Raw genomic sequence first — 22912 nt, 5'->3', positions numbered from 1 at the left:
TGATCATAAACTTTTCCTAGCTAACTTGAAAACAGACATGAATTTTGGGGTAGGCATCTTGAGCTATAAAACTGATTTAACAAAGACCCTACATGGTATAACAGTGAACCAGAGAAGTATGGTACCACACGAGGGAACCTTGCTATCATTTTGAATGTTTTTTTCTCAGCTGACAGTAATTTTTCATATTTTTGTGTTAAAGAAGTAACGTGTCCTTTTTGCAAGCAAAACGGTCTCCACCCAAGGCCGGTCTGGTTTACTGACGTTGTCCACATGGTTGTCCACCTTTTCCTTAGGACTTTCATTGTTTAATTCCCAACTCTCTACTGTCCCTGCCCTTGGTGCTTCAGCCCAGAGCCATGCCCCAGATCCCTTTTCCAGACTTTTTCTGTCACCAAGTTCTGGCAGTTCCAAGGCTGAGTTCAATGCTAAGAAAAAGAAGTCTGCCTTTTTCTTTATAGGGGTGTACAAGGGGTGAGGTGTGTTCATTCTGAAAATACTAGACTTCTGAAAATATTAGATGGGGAAGTTCTTGAAATACTTGAGCAACCTTGGTTTCAACTAAGTGACCTGGGGCTATTGCCTACTCTGAACTGAGTGGAAGAGGAGTGAGGGGTACGCCAGTATCAATGGGAAAATGAAAAGCCCAAAGGCAGCTTGATACCGAGAACAGAAAAGAATACAGACCTCCCTTCTATGACCATGGGAAGCCATTCCTGACCGAGTGTCTTATGCCTAGTATGCTAGCAATGTTTAGATATAAACTCTCAGTCTTACTAAAATGTAGGAGAACTTGACCTTTTGAGTTCCCACAGTTTAATTCTATTATGGGTCCCTGACTAGGTATCAGTGACTACTTCTCATTCACGTGTGTTCCTGTCATCAAGTATGGTGTCTTGTACATAGCAAACACTCAATAAACTGTTTCATGTATGTTGGGGTGATTCTTTTGTGTGCCATGAGAAGGTTGTCTTGGTATTGTTCAAATGCTGATTTCTATGCTGGCAGAGAGCTGAGTGCAGACCAGACTTTGGTATGTTATTTATATTGCTACATCCTATTTTGTACACCTTCCCTCTCTTGCTTCCTTCTTGGTTTAATAAAGAGCCAATGGGCTATAGCAAAGGAGAGAATAGGTCGGACTTCCAGCGGAGATAAGAACCCTGGGAAAGAGTCAGGCGAGGAGAAATGGCCAGCCAGTTGCAGAGGAAGGAGGCTGGGGCTGAAGGATAGGTAACTAACATTCCACCTGGAAGAATTTAGATTGGAATAAATGGGCTAATTAGATTATAAGAGCTAGCTGGGAACAAGAGTAAGCAAAAGCCCTAAGCATGCATAATAAATCTCTCTGTGGCTCCACTCAGAGCCGGGGCAGGCCTAGAAAGCCATATAATTGTAGGTATGTTCTAAGGAAGAGTCTTCATTATTTTAATCCTACTTTAGGACACGCTCTTACATCAGCGATATTCCTCCTCCTCCTCCCACTAATACAGACTGGCCATTGGCTTCGTAAAAATGTCTGGAATTTCTACCGCATACCAGGTTGTCCTGGATGCCGGTGTTGCCACCATCGATGGCAGTCAAGTCTCTGTTCTGTTTCCTGGCCTCCTCTGCAGTGAAGCAGGACCAGGTGGTTGGTGCTGGCCAACAGACTAAGCGGAGTGAACACATCTCACAGTCCAGAGCCATTTACAGCTAATGGGCTTTCTTCTTCTCTTCTCCCTTGGAGAACTCTGAGGCCATGTGTTCTGAGACTGCCACCAGATGGGGTAATCTGAGTCCCTGAGACCTGGATGGAAGAGGGTGACTGTCCCCATCTTTCTTGTATTTATTTCCCAGACAGTTGCAAAGCCACTGTTCACTGCACTGAACAAAGCCCTGAGCAGGTGAGCATGTGAGCCATATGGTTACTTTGGAGCAAGAATATGCCAGGCAGAGAGAGCATGAGAATGGCACATGGAGTAGCTCGGCTATCAGTTTTACGGGGTCCAGTCGACTTGGATGCTTGAATCAACTAAGAAGCTGTGTGCTCAGTTTTAGTTTATTCTTTTGTATTGAAATAGAATTTTTGAGATGGAGAGTGGTCATGTGTCCTGTCTTGGTCCCACATATCCAACTTTTCCCCTGGCGACATCTCCTGCAAGGGTTACATTTGTTACAAACGGCTGGGTCTGCACCAATACATCAGTATCACCCAAGGAAATAGCTACAACAGGGCTCACTCTTGGTGTCCAATGGGTTTGACAAATGCATAAGTGACACATAGTTGCCGTCTTAGTAGCACACAGAACAATTTCATGGCCTTCTGTGCTCCAGTCAGGTTGTCCTTCCCTGTTGCTTCTGATGTGCAGGCAACCCCTGCCTTCAGCGATGACGTGGTTTACTGTAGATAGGAGACAGTGGTGTCTGGATCATGAGTCTCCACCCTTTCTGTGCTGCCTTCCCGATTGTTGTCATTAGGGTGGCCAGACCCCGCTGGTTCCCAAGGCTCATGTGGAGTCTTGCCCACCACTTCACAGAATTTCTACTTAGTCACTATCTGCTTAAAACTTCTGTTCTGAAAAGACAAGGTACATAAATGCAGACACTCTTCTCTATCTCTCCGACCTAGGCTGACTTTGATGAATAATGTGTTTTAACTCAAAACATTCTCTGAATTCTAAACAGCTCTTTCTGGTGCTATTTCCAAAGGCTGGAAAAAATCATATCAATATTATGTACAGAAAAATTTCAATATATATATTGAAATTGTTCACTTATAAGCAGACACTACATTTACCTTTCTTTTGAAACGCCAGATTGCTTTAAACATTCCTATGTTTAGAGACACATAAACGAGACAGGTTTTTTCCTATAATGAACTTGAATGTTGTTCTGATCTCTCGTAGGGGGAAAAGATTCTCAGAAGTACCCTGAGTTGGCATATGGCATCTTTCTTTTTTTTTTAATCTTTTTTCCCCACTCTGGAGCTGAGGACCGAACCCAGGGCCCTGTGCTTGCTAGGCAAGTGCTCTACCATTGAGCTAAATCCCCAACCCTATATGGCATCTGTCTTAAACATACATGTGCACATATATACGAACACAAAATAAAGAACACACTTGCTTTACGGATTTATAAATCTGTGAAACTAAGACAGATATGTTAATTAAATTCAAATAAAACTACCAAATGAAGAGAAACTCAAGCCGGTCATATTGATTTACTACAAGGAATGATGTGTGTCTGAAACTAAGTCACCCTCAAAACAACAACGCTGTTGAGCGCAGAGCAGGGCAACAGCATGAGTCTGTTTCATCATCATTGTGCAATGATTCATCCTCCCACCCTTTGTTAACTGGGCACACCACAGCACAACTTGACTATGCTGGCCAGCTGCAAGCCTTTAATTCTAGCACCTAGGAGGCAGAAGAAGACAGATCTCTGTGAGTTCCAGGCCAGCCTGGTTTACACAATGAGTTCCAGGCCAGCCTGGTTTACATAGTGAGTCCCAGGACAGCCAACATTATACACAGAGAACCTGTCTCAAACAAAACACAATGAACCAAACCAAACACCAAGCAACAATCTGACTGCCCCTTGGTGTGGCCATATTCTTTATTTCTAAATTGTTCTGTTGTTTATTTTTCCTCAAGTCTGTAACAGTTCTCTTAGTTCTCTTTGCCAACTACACGGCCAAACATCGGCAGTGGAATTTCATTCCCAGGAAAACTCTAAAGGGTTCTTACGTTTACAAAAATTTTCTACCTCACTATTAATCCAATGCAAATTAAAATGAGAGTCCATTTCATCTGCCACATTGACAAGGCTTTAAAAAAAAAGATAAATGTTGTTGGGCATGTACGATGGGCACTCATGAACACTTACTGCAGGAATAAAATCTTGCCTGACCTTCGTGGATAGCAATTTGGCTGGTTTGAGAGATTTCAAAACCTCTGAATCAGTCATTTCCAATACAGCTTTCTATCCTAAGGTAATACTTTTAAGCTACTGCAAAAAGATTTTTGCATAAAGATATTCATGGAAATGTGGGCAGTGAAAGATAGAGGCCCCTAGATGTCCAAATAGTGGAACAATGAAATAAATTAAGGTACTTTGGGGATATTGTGGTTTTGATTCTAGATGGCAGTAAAGCAAACACTGCATTAGTGAGTCACGACAACTTTTTGGTTTCTAAATGTGTGTAAAAATTACATTTACATTATTTTGTAGTATAGTCAGTATTCAATTGCATCATAAAAAGACAACATACAGGGCTCAACTAGAGATGCTTTATGGCTAAGAAGTACTAGCAACAAAGCAAACCATCATGGAGAGTGGTAACATTGTTGCTGGTGAGGGCCTTGCCTCAATGTTGATAATGCTGAGTCATCCCTGCCTCGTTGCAGGTGTTTGGTCACATTGTGAACCGGGAAAACCTGTTTCTTGTTGTGGTGTGGCTCAGCCCCAGCACATACCTTTAATCCAAGAGATTTCTGTAAACAGGATTCAATAAAGTCAACCATAGGTCACGAGGCATAGCGAGCAAACAGTTGACAGGAAGTGAACATAAGGCCCAGGAAAGAAGAAGAAGGAGAGTCTTTGAGTTGAAGGGTCTTTAAGACAGTGTGCAGAAGGAGGAGCTTTTTCCTTCGGGGATGTCAGTGGAGTAGGAAGGTCATCTGGGTGCTTTCTCTGCCTCTCTGAGCTAGTAGGCTTTCACCACGGTGTCTGGCTCTTGAGTCTTCATTTGGTAAATTGAGGATTTGGAATTTTGTCTTAAAAACAACAGGGTGTAGTTGCTGAACACTCCGGTGGCTGTGGCATTTCTTTAAAGTCAGCAACTCTTCATCAATGGGAGAGTTCTCTTAGCATGGGGTGTTTTGTTTTTTCTTTTCTTTTCTTTCTTTTTTAAGATTTATTTGTTTTATGTTTATGAGTACACTGTTGCTGTCTTCAGATATAACAAAAGAGGGCATCAGATCCTATTACAGATGGTTGTGAGCCACCATGTGGTTGCTGGGAATTGAACTCAGGTCCTCTGGATGAGCAGTCAGTGCTCTTAACCGCTGAGCCATCTCTCCAGCCCTGAAGGGGTGTTTTTTCAATAACATTTTACCCACTATAGAAATGCTTTCGTAATTGGAACTCACTTTCTCCACTCTGCTTTTCATCTACATTTATTTTATTTTATTTTATTTTTTGGTTCTTTTTTTTTTTTTTTTTTTCGGAGCTGGGGACCGAACCCAGGGCCTTGTGCTTCCTAGGCCAGCGCTCTACCACTGAGCTAAATCCCCAACCCCTTCACCTACATTTATATTCCAAATTCTTTCTCATCCAACTAGATTCGCACAATCTTCACCAGAAGTAGATTCTGTCTCAAGAAACTGGTTTCTACTCTTCCACAGAAAACAGTTTCTCACGTGTAGAGGTTTAATGATGAGATCAATTAAGCTGTACCTTCAAACTTCACTTCTTAGGCTGTCTCTAGCACATCTGCAATTATTTCATCTCTGAAGTGATGATGTCACCCTCACCCAATTGACTTCAAAATGTCTGGTCAAGTTGGTATTCTGATCTCCTGATCTCCTTTTATAAATCACAGATGCTCTTAATAGCACCTACAGTAGCTAGATTTTCTTGAAGGTTTTCAATTTACTTTGCACAGATCCATCAGAAGAATCAATATTTATGGCAGCTACTGCTTTATAAAACATATGACCTTGTTTTTCAGTGTTGGGGATCAACTCTGACACTAGGCAAGCACTGTGCCACTATGCTAAACCCTCAGCTCCACAGAATGTATTTCCTACTATGAATACAGGTTCTTACAGTTACGTTTATTTTTCGTGTCTATGTGATGTATATGTGTAAGATACCACAGCATGGTGAACATGTGCAGGTCAGAGGATTACTCTTTCTACCAAGTGGGTGTCAGAGCTCAAGCTCAGGTTGCTAGGAGCAATCTTGCAAGTTCAAGATTTCTTAAATATTAAAGCTTTCCAGCCATAATGGCTTACATTTAATCCCAGTAGTTGGGAGGCTAGGTCAGGAGGACTGTGTGAATTCAAGGCCAGCCTGGGCTACAGAGTGAGTTCCAGGCTGGCCTGGGTTAAAGTGAGACCCTGTCTCAAAATAAACCAAAACCAAAACCAAAACCCTGTTTGGAAGGGTGGCTCCTTGGTTAAGAGCACTTACTGTTCTTGTATATTCTTTTTTTTTTTTTTTTTTTTTTAAAGATTTATTTATTTATTTATTATATATAAGTAGCTGTCTTCAGAAGCACCAGAAGAGGGCATCGGATCTCTTTACAGATGGTTGTGAGCCACCATGTGGTTGCTGGGAATTGAACTCATGACCTCTGGAAGAGCAGTCGGGTGCTCTTAACCGCTGAGCCATCTCTCCAGCCCACTGTTCTTGTATAGAACCCAGGTTCTGTGCCTAGCACCCACACAGTGGCTCACAAACATCTGCCTGACCTCTGAGGGCATCCGAGGGCATCCGGCATGCACATGGTGTACAATCGGAGATGCAGGTAAACATCCATACACATAAAATAGTTCTTTTGTTTCTGTTTTTCAAGAAAGGGTTTCTCTCTGTAGTCCTGGCTGTCCTGGAACTAGATCTATAGACCAGGCTGGCCTTGAACTCATGGAGATCCATCTGCCTCTACCTCCCCAGTGCTGGGATTAAAGGCGTGCACCACCACTGTTCTGCTGGATAAAATAAAATTTAAGAGATCTTTAAGAAGTCATGAACTGGGCTGAAGAGATGGCTCAGCCGTTAAAGGCTAGGCTCACAACAAAAAATATAAGAAGTCATGAACCTGGGAAAGGGACCAGTGGGAGTAGTTAGACTGTATTTTTTTTTTTTTTTTTTTTTTGGTTCTTTTTTTCAGAGCTGGGGACCGAACCCAGGGCCTTGCGCTTCCTAGGTAAGTGCTCTACCACTGAGCTAAATCCCCAGCCCTAGACTGTATTTTATACATGTATGAAACTGTCAAAAGACCAGATAAAAAAAGTAAAAAGTAAAGTTTTTACTGTTATCTCTCCTCCAAACCAAACAAAAAATTATTATTCGATTACTCAAAAAGTAGGAGATTCAATGAGATGTGGGTACTTTTTTTTCCCCCATCTTTATTAACTTGAGTATTTCCTATTTACATTTCGATTGTTATTCCCCTTCCGGTTTCTGGGCCAAGGTAGTTTTTATTTTAAAACATTTCCTGAATTTTCTAAGCTTTCTATAGTAAGCATATGCTGTTTTCATTTTTAGCTAAGTAGCACTGGACAGGCAAGCATGTGAACTGCTCCATGTCGTAAACAAGGGTATAGGAGAGGCTGTCATGTAAAGGGATTTCCCAGGTATCTTGAGTTGAAATCTGCTCTTTTACAACACCACCCACAAGACTGAGGTTGCTTTCTTAAGTTATCTAGAATAAGTGTATGACAACTGTAAAATATTTTAAAAATGTCAGTTAACAGTCTTCCCATTTTTCAAGTCCTATTACCCCATTCCCCATGTGTCTGCTGAGTTCCGTTCTTTCCAGAACTTTTAACAGTTCTTTGTCACTTCAGGGCTCTGGTTTCACCATTCTGTCTACCCTGCTTTAGATCTCTCTCTCTCTCTCTCTCTCTCTCTCTCTCTCTCCCCCTAACACCCCCTCCCCATATGCACCCCCTCACCCCTAGTGATGGCTGAAATGTTTCTGTGGGTGATTCTTAAAGATGTTTGAAAGCCACTGCCTGAACCCTGGCCACATCAGGCCTGCAAGTGGTGTTAAGCAGTCTCCCTGGCTCCTGCCTACAAACCCCCCACCCCCACCCCTTTTAAGCTAAGGTGTTATTTTCCTTCACAGGTAACCCTAAAATTGACAGCCCTACAATTTCTTTATATCACCGTATCAACTGGCCTTTTCTGACATAGTGTTTGTACACCAAGACAGGCTTTTGTCTTTCCCACCTCTGGATCTGTCCCAGGCCAGAGGTATAGTGAGCGTGGTTGATATTCAGCCCATGTTGGCCCTACTGAGTGTTTTCTGTAATTCCTCCTGAGGAATCTTCCGACACTCTTCCTCCTAATTTCTCGACCACAGACAGGTCCAGCAAGTATATTACCTGCCTCCTTGGGTTAACGATACCTATCCTGGTAACAGTAAATGCCAAACTGTCCTGAAAGTTTTAGCTTTTTCCAGTGGCAAATTAGGAAAAAAGGGGATGCCTTTTTAGTTTAATAATGTGACCCACCCTATTATTTTTTATGTAAAGATGACTACTAAAAATGGTAATTTGGAGGATACTTTTCAGTATCCATGCTTATTTGCAAAAAAACAATGCTTCCCTGTTCCCCAACAAACTCACCAAAACAGACAATCCTGTGTTCGCCTTTCAAAAGACAATGAATTAGTGGATGCCACCAAATCCAGCGAAACGAATTCCATATCCACTCCCACCCCCACACTGTGTGTATCCATCCGTCCATTTTATCTATTTATCGAAACTGAGACAGGTCTGTCTATGTATCCCAAGCGAGTTTGAACTCACTATGATCCTTCTGCCTTAGGCTCCTGCGCACTAGGATGGCAGGTGCGATCCATGATATCTGGCTTTGGGGTGAGTTTATGACGGTCAGGTGAACTGATTGAAAGGGACTCTATTTACTAGACTGCTCCAGCTCAGAGGCCGGGCGACCGTGAGCGTCCCTGGAAGCCGGACGGAGTCTCCCTTTAAGGAGGGCGTGACGCAGAGGCTCGCACCGCCCAGCGCTGAGCGTCTCTGGCGAGGAGAGAGGAAGCGAGCTTGCGAGCTGCAGAGAGTGCGCGTGCGTGGGCTGCCCTCCTCGGGGTCACGTGGGCCGGGGACCCGTCAAGGCGGACGCAGGCTCAGGTAACGCGTATTCCGAACGGGCGGGGCGGGGCGGGTGCGGGCCGGCGCAGCAGGGGTGCGCAGACGGAGCTGCGCCCCAGTCGCAGCCAAAGACCCTGCGGCCACCGCCGGCTGTCTCAGGAGTCTGGCTTCGGACTAGGTTAGCAGTTTCCACTCCGGTCCGCCCGCTCGCGAGGGTACAGGACAGGCGCGCCCACGCCCGGACTGCGGCCGGGAGGTGGGTGCTGTCCCTCCCATGCCGCTCCGGTTGGAGGCTCTCACCCCGTAGAACTGACGTGCAGCCTGTGGGGTTGGTTCCTTCTCGCCTCTTGCCAAGTGTGCCCCAATCCGAGGGCCGCAAGGTGGAAATTGGGGGCACCCTGGTGCCTTGACTTGTCCAGGCGTGGCACTCGGGGACAGAGGCTCGCGGCAATCCAGAGTTTGGGTGTACTAAATGGACATGTTTTAAAGAAAGGCTTGTACTGGGTTATCCGGAGTAGCTGCCGGAGCCTTCTCTAAGTAGGCGGGGCTCTATTTGCCGGAATGCTAGTGACTGTACTGCCCACTCTACTGGAACCCCCTCTCCCCCCCCAAAAAAAAACCCCAAGTAACGTAAGCACAGATGTTGGCTAGTGCCGCTAACTCTATTCCAGGTGTCTCTGTTTGGGAGAAAATTGCACATCGTTGTGTGTGGGTTTATGTTACACTTTTGTGTTTGAAGTGCTTCCAATATAGAGTGAGGACGGGGACCCACATGTGTTTAAGTCATGGGTTTGCTCATGTTGACATTTAAGCAGAGAAGTATTGACTCCTTGAGCACTGGCCGACCCGCTCTGTAGAATACACAATAAAGATAAATGGAGCAGTTTCGTTTGAACTGTTGAGTTTTGCATGTTTGAAGTGACTGAGTTATGTGAGAAAATTCTTTACAGACCTCTAACAGAATAAGGTGCTGATTTTTTTTTCTTTATATGTTTCTTTTGTAATTGGACTGTTGGCAGTCTGTGAGTGCTTTCTGACTTCCAGAATTTTTTTTTTTTGGGCGACTCCTAGTGTTATTCCCCCTAGTCTGTAAACATTTTAGCCATTGAGGCAGGAGAAGTGAGACCTCTGTGTGTGTGCACGTATGCACACACACAGCCCTGGAGCTGGAGTTACAAACTGTTCTGAGCTACCCCGTGTTGGTGCTGGGAACCAAACTCTGGTCCTATGGAAGAGCAGTATACCTTTTCAATCACTGAGCCATCTCTCCTGCCCCTCTACTTTGAGATGGGCCCTGTTGCTCAGTGCACAGCCTGCCGATTCAGCTAGATGTATGAGCTAGTAAGCCTTAGGGACCGTGTGTCCATCTCTCCGTTCTGGACGTACAGACTCAGGCCACCGTGGTCAGGATTTTAGTGCAGGTTTTGGGGTATCAGACTCAGGTTCTCATATCTGTGCCTCAAATTTTTTACTAAGTCCTCACTCCAGACTTAACCTTGTTTTTTTTTTTTTAATCAAAAATTAAATTTAATTATTATTACGCATGTGCATGTGCGCCTGCCTCTCAAGGCACACATGTGTCGGTCAGAGCACACCTTTGTGAAATCCTCTCCTCTCTGCCTTGTCGTGGGAACCGATTCAGCTTACCAGGCCTGCAGAGAAGTGCTTTGCCCCTGAGCTGTCTCAGTGGCCTTTCACCTTGCTTTTGAGGCAAGGTCTCTTACCACCCTGGAGCCTACTGTGTAGTCTAGGCCGACAGGTCGCTGGGCCCCAGGGATCTGTCTCTACCTCCCCAGTGCTCGGATTACAAAAGTGGGCCACAATTGGCCTGGCTTTTTCTGCGCATTCTGGGGACTTAATGACAGACATCATTAGATCACTAAACTCCGGTTTCTGTGCTTGCAGGGACAACATTGTACTGACTGAATTGTCTTCCCAATTCAGTGAGGCCTTTTTTTCCCCCTCCAGGCAAGGTTTCTTTGCATAGCCTTGGCTGTCCAGTACACCAGGCAGTCCTTGAACTCCCAGAGATCCACCTGCTTTTGGCTCCTAAGTGCTAGGATTAAAGTATCCTACCACCAAGTGTGGCTTTTGTTTATCAGGCTTCATAGACATTAGATGACATCTTTTCTTGACCTCCTGTTCCCAGTATATTAATGAGGTCCTTTGTGAGTTATCGTTTGGGCTACCTTCACTGTATGTGGATGGCATCCTAAGTACATCGTGTGTTCCAGTCGGCAACCATAGGTTTCTCTTGGACTTCCCACTGTTAATGACTTCTGTCTAGACTTAACATTGGTTAACAATTACATGTTTTAAAGTTAGGCCTTTTTCTGTTACAAGTGTCAGGAAATCAATTCAAATGCACTTATGCCAAAAGAGATCTATTAGTTTACAGACCTGGGAAGGGATTGGGTGTCATTACATAAATAAAGGATTCTGGGTACCTTTCCCTTTCTTGCAAAGGACCTCCGGCGTTTTGGTCCCATCTCTGTTTCTCTGATTGCATCTCATTCTGTTCTGTTACTTAGTGTGGAAAAATAGATTCCTGACAGCTCCTCCAAGCCAGTGTACCCTAGAGTTGAGAAAACTCTTGCCTTCGGTACTTAGAAGTTCCAAGAAGGACCTTGATTCAGGCCCGACTGGAGACGGATTTCTGTGCATGCTTTTGTAGCTAGGCTCATGGGCACGTGGCTGGTGCACCATCAAAGTCACGTGGCTGGAGGCTTCCCAAAAAAGTACCTTTGAGGCATTCCAGGCAGACAGACTTGTGCTCTTAAGAATCCCAGTATAGGCCAGATAGTGGTGGTACTCCCCTTTAATCTCAGCACTTGGGAGGCAGGGGCAGGGGCAGGGGCAGGCAGATCTCCATGGGTTTGAGGCCAGCCTGGTCTACAGAAAGAGTTCCAGAGATACAGAGAGACCTTGTCTCAAAAACCAAACCAACCAAACAAACAAAAAGAATCCCAGTGCAGGTGGCTCTTGTCCCACATTGGAGCAGAGTGCGGTTTGTTGTTAGCACAGGTGACAGTCACAGGTAACACATGTGTCATTCCTATCTTCCAGCCCTATGTTAATCGGCAAATATTTATTGATCATCTGTGTAGTTTGCAAGTCATTAAGCCAAAGCACTAGAAGTGTGGCTCCCTTTTTCCTGCATAGTTGGAGAGAAAAGGCATCACCATTTGGTAAGTTAGCTGGTGAATCAAAAGAAGGAAAGTGCTAGGACAGAGTTAGGAAAAACAGGCCTTAAGCACAGGGTATCACCACCCAACCTGCCTATAATCCTAGCTTTTGGGAGCCTAGGCTTGGAGGATCATGAGTTCAAGGCCAGCCTGGGTTCCTAATGGGTTGGCAGCCACTCTGGGATTTTGATAATGGAGGAGAGGAGAGTTGAAGAGAACACAAGGGAGCAAAAGAGAGAGTGAGAGCGAGGGGGGAGGGGGAGGGGGAGAATGCAGTCTATAAGATGTAGATGATTCAGGAAGGAAGATAATGTCCAAGTCACAGCTGGACAGTGCACACAAGGAAGGAAGGAACTTAGATATAGAAGGAAAGGAATGGGAGGAGGAAGTATAGAGGGAGAATGGAAGCCATTTTCATCATACCATAGGCCAGCCTCGAACTCAGCAATCTTTCTGCCTCTGCCACCATGTGCCTCTATACCCCACCAGGTCCAATGGTGGAAGCTGCTCATGGAGGACTAAGTGTGAGCAGAAGTCATGGAGTCATATAGGAGGAGAAAGTAGGGAGCACCTATGTGTCTGAAATTACAGGCTCAGCATCTGGAGTTTATCCCACAGCCGTTGGTGGGTTGCTGAAAGCGAGATTGTTCTCTAACAAACAAAATGATTGTTAATAGGAAACAAATATAAATCAACTTGATTATGGTCTCTTTCCTCACAAGATTACAAAGCAAAGAAGCAGAGGAAAAAATACTTGGATTAAGATGGGCAAGACTAGGGGGCTGGAGAGATGGCTCAGTGGTTAGGAGCACTGGTTGCTCTTCCAGAGGTCCTGAGTTCGATTCCCAGCACCCACATGGTGGCTCACAACCATCTGTAAAGTGATCCGATTTCCTCTTCTGAAGACAGTGACAGTGTACTCATATACATAAAGTAAAAATAAGTCTTAAAAAAAAAGATGGGCAGACTAGCTGGGCACTGGTGGCACACATTTTTAATCCCAGCACCCAGGAGGCAGAGGCAGGTAGAGCTCTGTGAGTTCAAGGTCAGCCTGGTCACTCAAGGAGTGAGTTTTAGGACAGCCACGGCTATACAGAAAAACTTTATCTCAAAACAAACAAACAAACAAACAAGCAAACAAATAAGATAGGCAGAAGCAAGGCTAACTTAACAGGGCACACTAAATTAATTTAACTAACTTAAATGCCTTACCAGGATTTCATGGTATTTAATACAATATGGTAAATTTAGTTTTGACTGTGGTAAGTTAACTAGTAAAACAAGGGAAGTACCAAAACAGTGTTTAGGAAAACAGTCCTTAAGCAAGGGGCCCCTGAGCATCCTGTAAGGACTCTTAGAAGGAAGAGAGCATTGGTGCACTGTGGACTCCTGGGACTTGGATGGCTGTGTTAGCTCCAGTCAGAAGCTAGTCCAGGGTAGGCCACACTCCAGAGCCTTACGTGGGCCACTGTCATCAGTCACTGCTATTTATATGACACGTTTTCCTCTCTTTAAAAATGGTCCCTGGCTGTTAACTTTAAAGAATAGCTTTAAGAGGAAATTACCTTGAGAATGATCAAGATGTTGCATTCTCTTTTTTTAAAGATTTATTATTTATTTTGTGTATGTGAGTACACTGTAGCTGTCTTCAGACACACCAGAAGAGGGCATCAGATCCCACTGCAGATGGTTGTGAGCCACCATGTGGTTGCTGGGAATTGAACTCAGGACCTCTGGAAGAGCAGACAGTGCTCTTAGCCATCTCTCCAGCCCATGATGTTGGACTCTTAAGTCTGGAATTTTATTAGTCTAGCAGCACACATGGCACCCGTGCTTCTGAAACAAGTTCGCTGTTAGATTGGTGTGATTTCTTCCCTCGGATGCAACATCAGATGCTGTCTGTAAGCGCTGTGGTAGGGGAGGCATCCTCTTAGGAACTGTTAGAACGCTGGCTAGGTAAGAGTCCTCCTTGAGAAGTAGGAAGTTAGTTCCTTGACAGCCTTCGTGCTGGCCTGCTGTTGCGTGGGGCCTGAAGCAGGATCTGGTCAGCTGCGAAGAGTTGGTTTTATCGTTGGTTTACGGGTAGCAGTAGGCGATGAATCTCTACTCAGAAAGCCCCCGGTGGGGCCGCACATTCCTCGCTAACCCCTCTCCCACCCCTCCCCCTGCACCCCCCTTATTATTTTAGTTCTGTAGTTCAAAGTCCTACCTTGTCTTACTGAGATTTTGGTGTCGGGAGAGGCCTTCAGCTGGAGTTTCTCAGAGAGAGTCTGTTTGGTTGCCTTTGCTGTTCCTAGGGTCTGTCTGACTTCTCTGGTTCCTGACACCTTTCCTCCAGCCTCAGAGTCTGCCCTTACCAGCTGAGATGGTTCAGCCACCCAGCTACCCATCCGTCTCTGCCTCTGCCCATTTATCTTATTTTCCCTCTCTCCTCCTTCTGTGTGGTCTTTCCCACTATTTAAAGCTGCAGAGGCGCCCAGCTCCAATGGGTACATCCGAGACACAGACCCTAAACCTAAGATTCAAGGAACATCAGAGAAGAGGGAGGATAAAGACTGTCAGAACCAGTGGCTGGAGAGTTGATGCTCTCACAGAAAACCTGGGCTCTGTTCTCAGCATCCACCTGGTGGCTCACAACTGCCTGTTAACTCCAGTTCCGTGAGTTCAGGCGCCCTCTTCTGGCTTGTGAGGGTGCTGCAAGCACATGGCGCACAAACATACATAAAATACAGATAAATATATCTTTTTAAAAAGGGTTTGCAAGTTCTCTATGGCTATGATGGAATTGTGCTTTGCAATGTGATAGGGATGCTACACTCTTGGAATACTAACAATACGGTTGTCTAAACAAGACCCAAATGATGACCACGCCAGTGGACGTGCCAGTGGGGATAGGGGACAGTCCACTAGGCCCCACCCACCCCTAGATAAAGGACTATATCCAGTTAGTTTTCTCCAGGCACGAGCCCCGGATAGATTGTCAGATCCTAAGTGGTCAGCCCTAAACACATGTGCGTGTAAGTAACTAATATTAAACAACTTAGTGGGTTGTGTGTGCATGTGCATGTGTGTGCACGTGTGTGTATGTGAGTGAAATAAAAACGGAAGAAGAGGTCAGAAATCCCCAAGTACCTGGGCGTAGGGACGATGGGAGGATTTGGAGGTGGAAAGGGGAAACTATGTAAACACAGTGCTCAGATATGGAATGCTAAAACAAGCTTCAGAAGAATAAAGCTTATGTCTTGAGGAACGTTTGAATATTGTGGTTGTTTTTGCTCAGTGGTACAGACAATGAAAGACTGTAGAGGAGTAACTCGTCATGAGCCTTTGAAGGGAGGCGTATGAACATCGTTGTTGCTGCTGTGTACTCTCCTTGGTAAGGAACAGCGCCTTGAGTAACTGATAGGTTGCCAGGGAGAATTCCCTCAGCTATGTTTCTAGGAATGTTTTGATAGTGTTTGTTTCAAAGATAGAGCATTAGAGTTTGTTGGAGAGAAAATAGTCTGGGTTTGGAAATGTTCCAGCTGCGAGAGAGTCAGTTTCAGCTTGTGAAGAGCCAGTTTTCACAACTTCACATGTCTTACACTTATTAGCTGTTTATTCTCTAATACCCTAATCCAGTGGGTCTCAGCCTGTGGTTCGGGACCCCTTTGGGAGTTGAACAACCCTTTCAGAGTCACCTAAGACCACCAGAAAGCAGGTTTATATTGTGATTTATAATATTTTATTTATTTATTATATATGAGTACACTGTAGCTGTCTGCAGACACACCAGAAGAGGGCATCAGATCTCATTACAGAGGGTTGTGAGCCACCGTGTGGTTGCTGGGATTTGAACTCAGGACCTCTGGAAGAGCAGTCGGTGCTCTTAACCACTGAGCCATCTCTCCAGCCCCTATATTGTGATTTATAACAGTAGCAAAGTCATAGTTATGAAGTAGCAACAAAAATATTTTTACGGTTGGGGGGTCACTACAACACGAGGAATTGTATTCAAGGTTCTCAGCATTACGAAGGTTAAGAACCGTTGCCCTAATTGAAGGCACTATATGTGATAAAATTGTCAGTGAATTTGGCTTGTTGCTTTAAAAATAGCTAAGCTTACCTGTGTTGTATTTTATCGTTTGTGTGGCGCGCGCGCGCGTGTGTGTGTGTGTGTGTGTGTGTGTGTGGAAGAGAAGATCTTGGGCACGCTAGGCAAATAATCTTACCACTGGCGGGTGGTATCCTCAGTCTATTTAAGTTAATTTTTGACAGCCGAGTTCTCTTAGGGCTGGGGAGGTGACTCTGCAGTGTTTCCTGTGCAGTCATGAAGAGTGGATTTCAGATTTCAGCCCCTACATAACGAGCCAGGCAAACTGCATGTGACTGTAACATACAGTTATGTTTCCTCTGAGGGGAGTGGAGAGAGGAGAACCACAGGGGTTTGCTGGCTTTCAGCCTATGTGGGAGACACAAGTGTGGGGCTGAGGGAGAGACCCTGCCCCAAAGGAATAGATGGGGAAAGAGGAGGGCACTTGATGGACGCTCCTGACCTCTCCCATGCACACGGGCAGTGTCTCTGCACACACACACCTAGTTCTCAGCGGCTCAGCAGATGCCGTTACTTTACTATCATTGTGATAGGGATGGAGACTACTTACAGAAGGGAGAGTTCATTTGGGCTTATGGTTTTAGAGGAATAAGAGGCCATCATGGCGGGAAGTGACTGAAGTACTAAACTCAGGGTTCACATCTTGAACGTCAGAAGGGAAACAGAAAAGACTTTGTAGCCCCAAAGCCTCTGCCTTAGTGATGTATTTCCTCCGCTAAGGCCACACCTCCTAAGCCTCCCCAAATAGCGCCCCCATCTGGGTACCAGGCATTTTGATGCCTGAGGCTGTGAGGATATTTCTAATTGAAACCATCTCAGAGGTCAACCTTTGTTTCTTCTTTCATTCACCAAGGAATGATAATGTACTAACAGTTCACTGTGGACCCAGGGGTTGGTGGGAGTGGCGTTTGTTCCCTCCGAGCACTGTGTAATTTGAAGAGCCTGAACACTGAGAGTTTTGCTACAGTAGTCCCCCTTTATCCTTAGGGAATACATTCAAATACCCCAGTCAGTACCTGAGTCTACAGACAGTATACTGTAGTCCATTAGTTACTGTGGGGGATTAGTTCAGGGACTCGCTGACACAAAGCTTAAGATGGTTAAGTCCTTTATGTAAAACAGTACAACACTTCAGAATACTTACACACATCCTTCTCTGTGTTTTTTTTAATAATTAAAAAAGAAAGATTATTTATTTATTTTGTATATGTGAGAACACTGTTGCTGTCTTCAGACACGCCACAAGAGGGCATCCAATCCCATTCCAGATGGTCGTGAGCCACCATGTGGTTGCTGGGAATTGAACTCAGGACCTCGGAAGAGCAGCCAGTGCTCTTAACCGCTGAGTCATCTCTCCAGCCCCATTTAACATTTTTAATTCATGATTGAATGAAAAGCTGAATAATAAAAAGTGAGACAGTGTCTACTGCTGTAGGAAGGACGTCCTACTGTGGTAAACACCTCAGAGGACAACTTGATGCTTTGCTTGTTACTACTTTGGATTATCTCTTTGTTCATGTTTACAGACAAAAGCAGGCAGACTGAAAAATTATGCCACTTGTAGTCTAATTGAAACATAATCTAAAGACATTCAAAATAAAATTTAAACATCCAAGCTTTTTTTTTTTTGTTTTTTTGTTTTTGTTTTTGTTTTTGTTTTTGTTTTTCTAAGACAGGGTTTCACGGTTGTAGCCCTGGCTGTCCTGGAACTCACTCTGTAGTCCAGGCTGACCTTGAACTCTGAGATCTACCTGCCTCTGTCTCTCAAGTGCTGGGATTAAAGGTGTGTACCACCACTGCCCAGCTGACATTAAACTTTTATTGCTTTTAGTAGTTTTCATTTTCTAGAAATGGACAATCTTTAGGATTACCAGTTTATCTTTCAATGTATAATGCATGGTCTTGTTTTAAGCTGTGAAACACAGAAAAATGTATTCATTTCTAGATTACTTGACTATTTTATTTTTCCCTAAGGATAACCATGTTTTTTTTTTTCATGACTGGCTTTGTGTAATTATTTTGTTCTGGGGTCACTGTTGACTCCACCTTGTAAATCAGCTCATGGGTTTGCTAGTGTGCTGTTAAATAACTGTCTGCCTTGGGCATATACACTTAGCTGGTTCAAAGATGAGTCTGTGTGCTTCCTGCCCAGGAGCTGGGAGGTCCTGAGGTCCCAGAAGAGAAGGACGGGTTAACTGGGAGCTTCAGCACCAGTCTGCCCTCTGGCTGCAGGTATTTACGTCTGCTTGGTGCTGTCTAGGACCCACCGTGCTTCATGTCAGTTTTGTTTGTCTCTCGACTTGGGTGGAGGTTCCAGTTCCATCCCTCTCCAAGTCTGAGCTACATTTTCCCCTCTGTGTTCTCGTAGGAGCCCTCCACCCACATCTTACCCTCCATCCCCTTTCTTTTTGTCTACAAACAGATGACCAAGTAGAACCTTATCAAGAACGTCTCTGAAATGTCCAGCTAAGAAGAAGATGTCTAGGTAACACCTACCTCCCTACCGAAGAGATCTGCAACCCAAGACCAAAAGCAAGAAACAACTGCTGGGAGTGGTTGAATTCAGTTATCGAAAGCAAATATGGAAAACGAACCAGGCCAGGAGAATTTGGAACAGAACCCGTGCGCCAGGACTGTGGAAGAAGAGTTGAACAAGTCTTTTAATTTAGAAGCTTCCCTTTCAAAATTCTCTTGCATAGATCTGGACAAGGAGCTGGAGTTCAAAAATGATCTGGTAAAAGTTTAGCTTTCTTCAAGTGATTTTTAACAAAACTTGAGCTAGTGCGCTTTATGACTCTCATACCTTGAGCCCGTCGTTTTCGCATGCCTGGTTAGCGGGAGTCTGTATGGTTTTTACAAGGTCCCATCAATCTGATTTGTGTGGTCTGTTCCTGTTTACGGAGCACTCTGGCGTCCTTGAGTTTATACCGGTAATCCACTCTGTAGTTGAAGACACTGGTGTGCAGCTGTGCAGAAAACCCTCTCTAGCGCACTCAGACGATGGGCACGTTAGAATTCCTACCTCACACCTCACCAGCTTGCTTTCTTGGTTGAATATCAATGGTTTCCGTGGCTGGGAGCGTATTTAATGACAACTTCTTTTTAAGCTTCGTCATTCTTCACCATGAAGTTCTGCGGCATGCGGCATGTCAGTTAGGTCTCAAGTCCAAAGTTAGGAAAGGAGGATCTGGCTTGAGACGTTTTCTCATCCTGAGACGGGAGTGACAAAAGTCCTGCAAATTTCTAGAAAGGTCTAGGGCTGTCAGAGTCAGGGTGTTCCTGGCCTTGTGGGTCACTGAGTGTGTGGCCAGGGATTACTGAGTTGAACTTATGATCCAGTTAGCAGTAAGTTTCCCCTTTGACAGTGGTTCTTAGTTATTTAAAATATTTCACAGCTATGAGAAAAAAAAACTCATGCGAACTTTTATTTCTTTATTTAGATCGATGACAAGGAGTTTGATATTCCTCAGGTGGATACTCCTCCAACTCTGGAGAGCATTCTTAACGAGGTAAGTAAATGTTACTGGTCACTCTCAATTCGTGGCATCGATTTCTCATTGATTATTCATAACATATTGGATTAGTTACAGTGTGTGTATTTGGATGTATACTGTCTAGTATGGTAGCCACTAATTACATGTGTCAACTTAAAAATTATGCGAAGTAATACTTCAGTTTCTCAGTTGTGCCAACCTCATTTCAGAAGCTCAGTAGCCATGTGTGACTAGGGGCTATCATAGTGATCAGCAAAGACACATAGTATCTTCATCAATGCAGAAAGCTCTGTTGGTCAGCAGTAAGCTAGATCTCGAATCTTTTGCCCCTTTTCCCAGCTGTTCTGTTTCCTTTTGGTGGGGAGGGTGTCCATGAGCAAAGGTGAATTCACTTGATATAAGAGACCAGTGATAGACCAAGAAAAGATTCTATGCAAGTCCAACTTGGTGAGCCAGAACTTTATTTGCCTCAGTTTTAAGAGAATACACAACTCAAATATAGTCACTAAAATTTCCATCCCATCTCTCATCCATCATGAAAGTTGGTCTATTAGTCAGGGTTCTCTAGAGAAACAGAACATGTGTGTGTGTGTGTGTTTGTGTGTGTGTGTGTGTGTGTGTGTGTGTGTGTGTGTATACACACTAGATATATGATATATATCAGAATGAAATATATAGAGAATGAAATTATATAGAAATATTAGAATAGCTGTGTCTAGGTAGTCCGACAGTGGCTGACTACCAACTGAAAGTTCAAGAATTTAGTCTGTGTTTAGTCCACAAGGCCTACTGTCTCACCTGGTCCTCAGTGTATGCCAGACTCTCGAAGAAGTAGGTTCTTATGCCAGTGAAGGGTTGGACTTGCCATCAAGAGTGTGAAAGCAAGCAGGCAAAGAGTAAGCCTCCTCCTTCCATGTCGTTTATATAGGGTGCGACCAAGAGGATGTGGCCCAGACTAAAATGGGATCATTCCCTCCTCAAAAGATCTGGATGAAAAATGGGTCTTCTCAATCAAATGATTTAATTAAGAAAAAAAAAGAAATCTCTCACAGGTGACCCACCTGCTTGGGTTTTAGTTAATTCCAGATGAAGTCAAGTTGACAATGAAGAATAGCCATCCCATCTGATCTTCTTCCTCCTATATATGCTCAGACCTTTCCAAACTACAGGCAGCAGTGAGGCAGGAGGCCAGTGCAGGTGGAATCCCAGCTCTGGGGGTTTGAATGAGAATGGCTCCAATAGGCCACATTTGGTCCTTAGTGAAGCTGTCTGGGAAGGATTAGGAGGTATGGCCTTGTTGGAGTAGGTGTGTTATTGGGGGTGAGCTTTGAGGTTTCAAAAGCTGTCGTCCTGCCTTCCATTATGATCATGGACTCTAACCCTTTGAAAATGTAAGCTCTCTATAAACTCTCCTGTAAGTGAGACTCCGGTGACCCTCTTTCGATTCCCACTCTAAACGTGAAGAGCCAGGGTTATCTCTGCTTGAGGTGGCAATGGTACGGTTGCGCTATCTCCCGAGGTGAAAGCTATTCTTCAGTCTCCGCTCCTATCCTGTGGCTCCTACACACACACTTTCTGCCATCATTACCTGAGCTTTGGAAGGGTCGACATGTATGTACATGACTGTTTCCTGAGAGTGGGCCATCACACCACAACACGCCACTTGCTTTTAGCAGTTTGATTATTATGAGTCTCTGTGAGTAACCACGCCCCACAGCAAATAACCCTCCCCCACAGTGAAGGTGGTCAGCCCCGAAGTTAGACAGAAGTCTTTAGAAGGCAGTTAGCGGGCACATCACACCCATTCCATGAAGTCATCGCAGTAGCCTGCCCTGGCCTTTGTGATTTCCTCAGGTAAAGGGTTTCACCGTGGCCTACAGTATATAGGACACTGTTTTCCTTCCGTGAAGTGGCCCCCACACTCCTTCACAGAGCACTTGGTTGCGTCCGTAGCAGCCATACCATTAGTGTAGCAGCGGGCACATCTTTCACCTAGTGCGGCCCACGGTTGATAGCTAGCAGACCCGTTAGTGACAATCACCGGTAGCCTGGATGGCACCTTCTGGTGCTGCAGAAGACAGACAGCAAAGGAGAGCCCCAGCACGGGCCCTGTCTGACTTCTCCGTGTACAGAAACCAGAGTGTAGGGACCAGTATCTGTTCAGGACCCTCCGAGACCACGTTCTCAGCTCATAATAAAAGACAAGGGTGGGGGACAGAGTACAAGGGAGAAGGAGAGGCGGACAAAGCAGAGGGGAAGATGTACTTCTCTCAGAGGACGACAAAGGACTACACTGGATAGAGAGGAGACAGACATGACCTGCAGGCAAAAGGCAGTTTGTGAAGGGAAAAGGGGGAGACTCCATGTTAGGGTGAGGTGTTTAATTTAATTGGGGGGTTTTGATTGCTGGACTTAAACACTTTGATAACAGGACCTTGGTAGTCAGCCTCAGGAAGAGGATGTGGCCAAGTGACTTGGTGGCTGGCCTTAGGAATGTAAAGTTTTTAGCAAGGGAAAGAGAATGGGAGAAGGGCAAGGCCTGTCAGCGCCGTGGTTGCCACGCTCAGGCCGGCCAGAGCCCATTCCCAGAACACGCAGCTGTCTGGCCACCCAAAGCACCGGCCTTTATGGCTTGTGGGGACCTCAAGGGTTTCTTCGGCCGACAGTCTGTAGGGAGGTAATCTACCCATGGCAGGTCTTCTCCCACGACCTTGTACAGCAGCAGGGATTGACCTAACTGGGGTGGTGGTGAATGCGGGAACAACAGACACACACAGACAAAGAAAAGCTGGGGTCAGGAGGTGCACCGGCCACAGCAGGGGAATTCAGCATCTTTATTTTATGGTGAACCTGGGTGGAGAGGCAGGTTTATGATGCACAGCTGAGAAGGAGGCCGGTGTGGCTGATCCTGGCTGGGGTCTCTGCAGGGGAGCAGTGTCAGGTGTAAACATGCAGGAGGGGGAAGCTGCGAGGGACATTGTCTGCATGGACTGCCAACATCCACAGGACCTGGGGAAGGAAGGCTCAGTGGTTCCCTAAGGTCTGGGGCACTGGGGTCCTTGATATGGCTGTGCTCTTGTGAACACTCCATGGTCACTCAGGACACCGTCCGCTTCTCATACCTCCTGGGTTTTCTTCAATTTTTAAACAATTCTTCGAGATGCTTTTTTGGATCTTTAAGACATAGCATTCAGGCAATGAACCTTTTCACAGAGGTAGGCAGATCTCCGACAGCTTACCACCGTCTCTTCCCAGCAAGTGCCAGTTAGTTTTGAGATGCTGGCTGTTAAGCGGATGCCCAAACATTAGCACGAT

At 45.1% G+C, this 22912-nt stretch overlaps 1 protein-coding gene across 4 annotated transcripts in view; it reads left to right on the top strand.

The window, feature by feature from the left end:
• Positions 1 to 8819: 8819 nt before the first annotated feature.
• Positions 8820 to 22912, top strand: part of Vps8 (VPS8 subunit of CORVET complex) — a 223458-nt gene continuing 209365 nt past the window's right edge. Inside the window, exons 1-3 of one of the 4 annotated variants that reach the window (XM_087575759.1) lie at positions 8820 to 9003; positions 18526 to 18837; positions 19544 to 19612. In XM_087575759.1, coding sequence (XP_087431885.1) covers positions 18685 to 18837; positions 19544 to 19612 — 222 coding nt within the window. In that variant the 5' untranslated portion in view covers positions 8820 to 9003; positions 18526 to 18684. 4 annotated transcript variants of the gene reach the window in all.

This window comes from Rattus norvegicus, chromosome 11 (assembly GCF_021556685.1).
Source record: "Rattus norvegicus strain SHRSP/BbbUtx chromosome 11, alternate assembly SHRSP_T2T, whole genome shotgun sequence".
NCBI lineage: Eukaryota > Metazoa > Chordata > Mammalia > Rodentia > Muridae > Rattus > Rattus norvegicus.
Note: the sequence above shows the minus strand (reverse complement) of the source record. Positions and strands in the feature narration are given on the sequence as shown.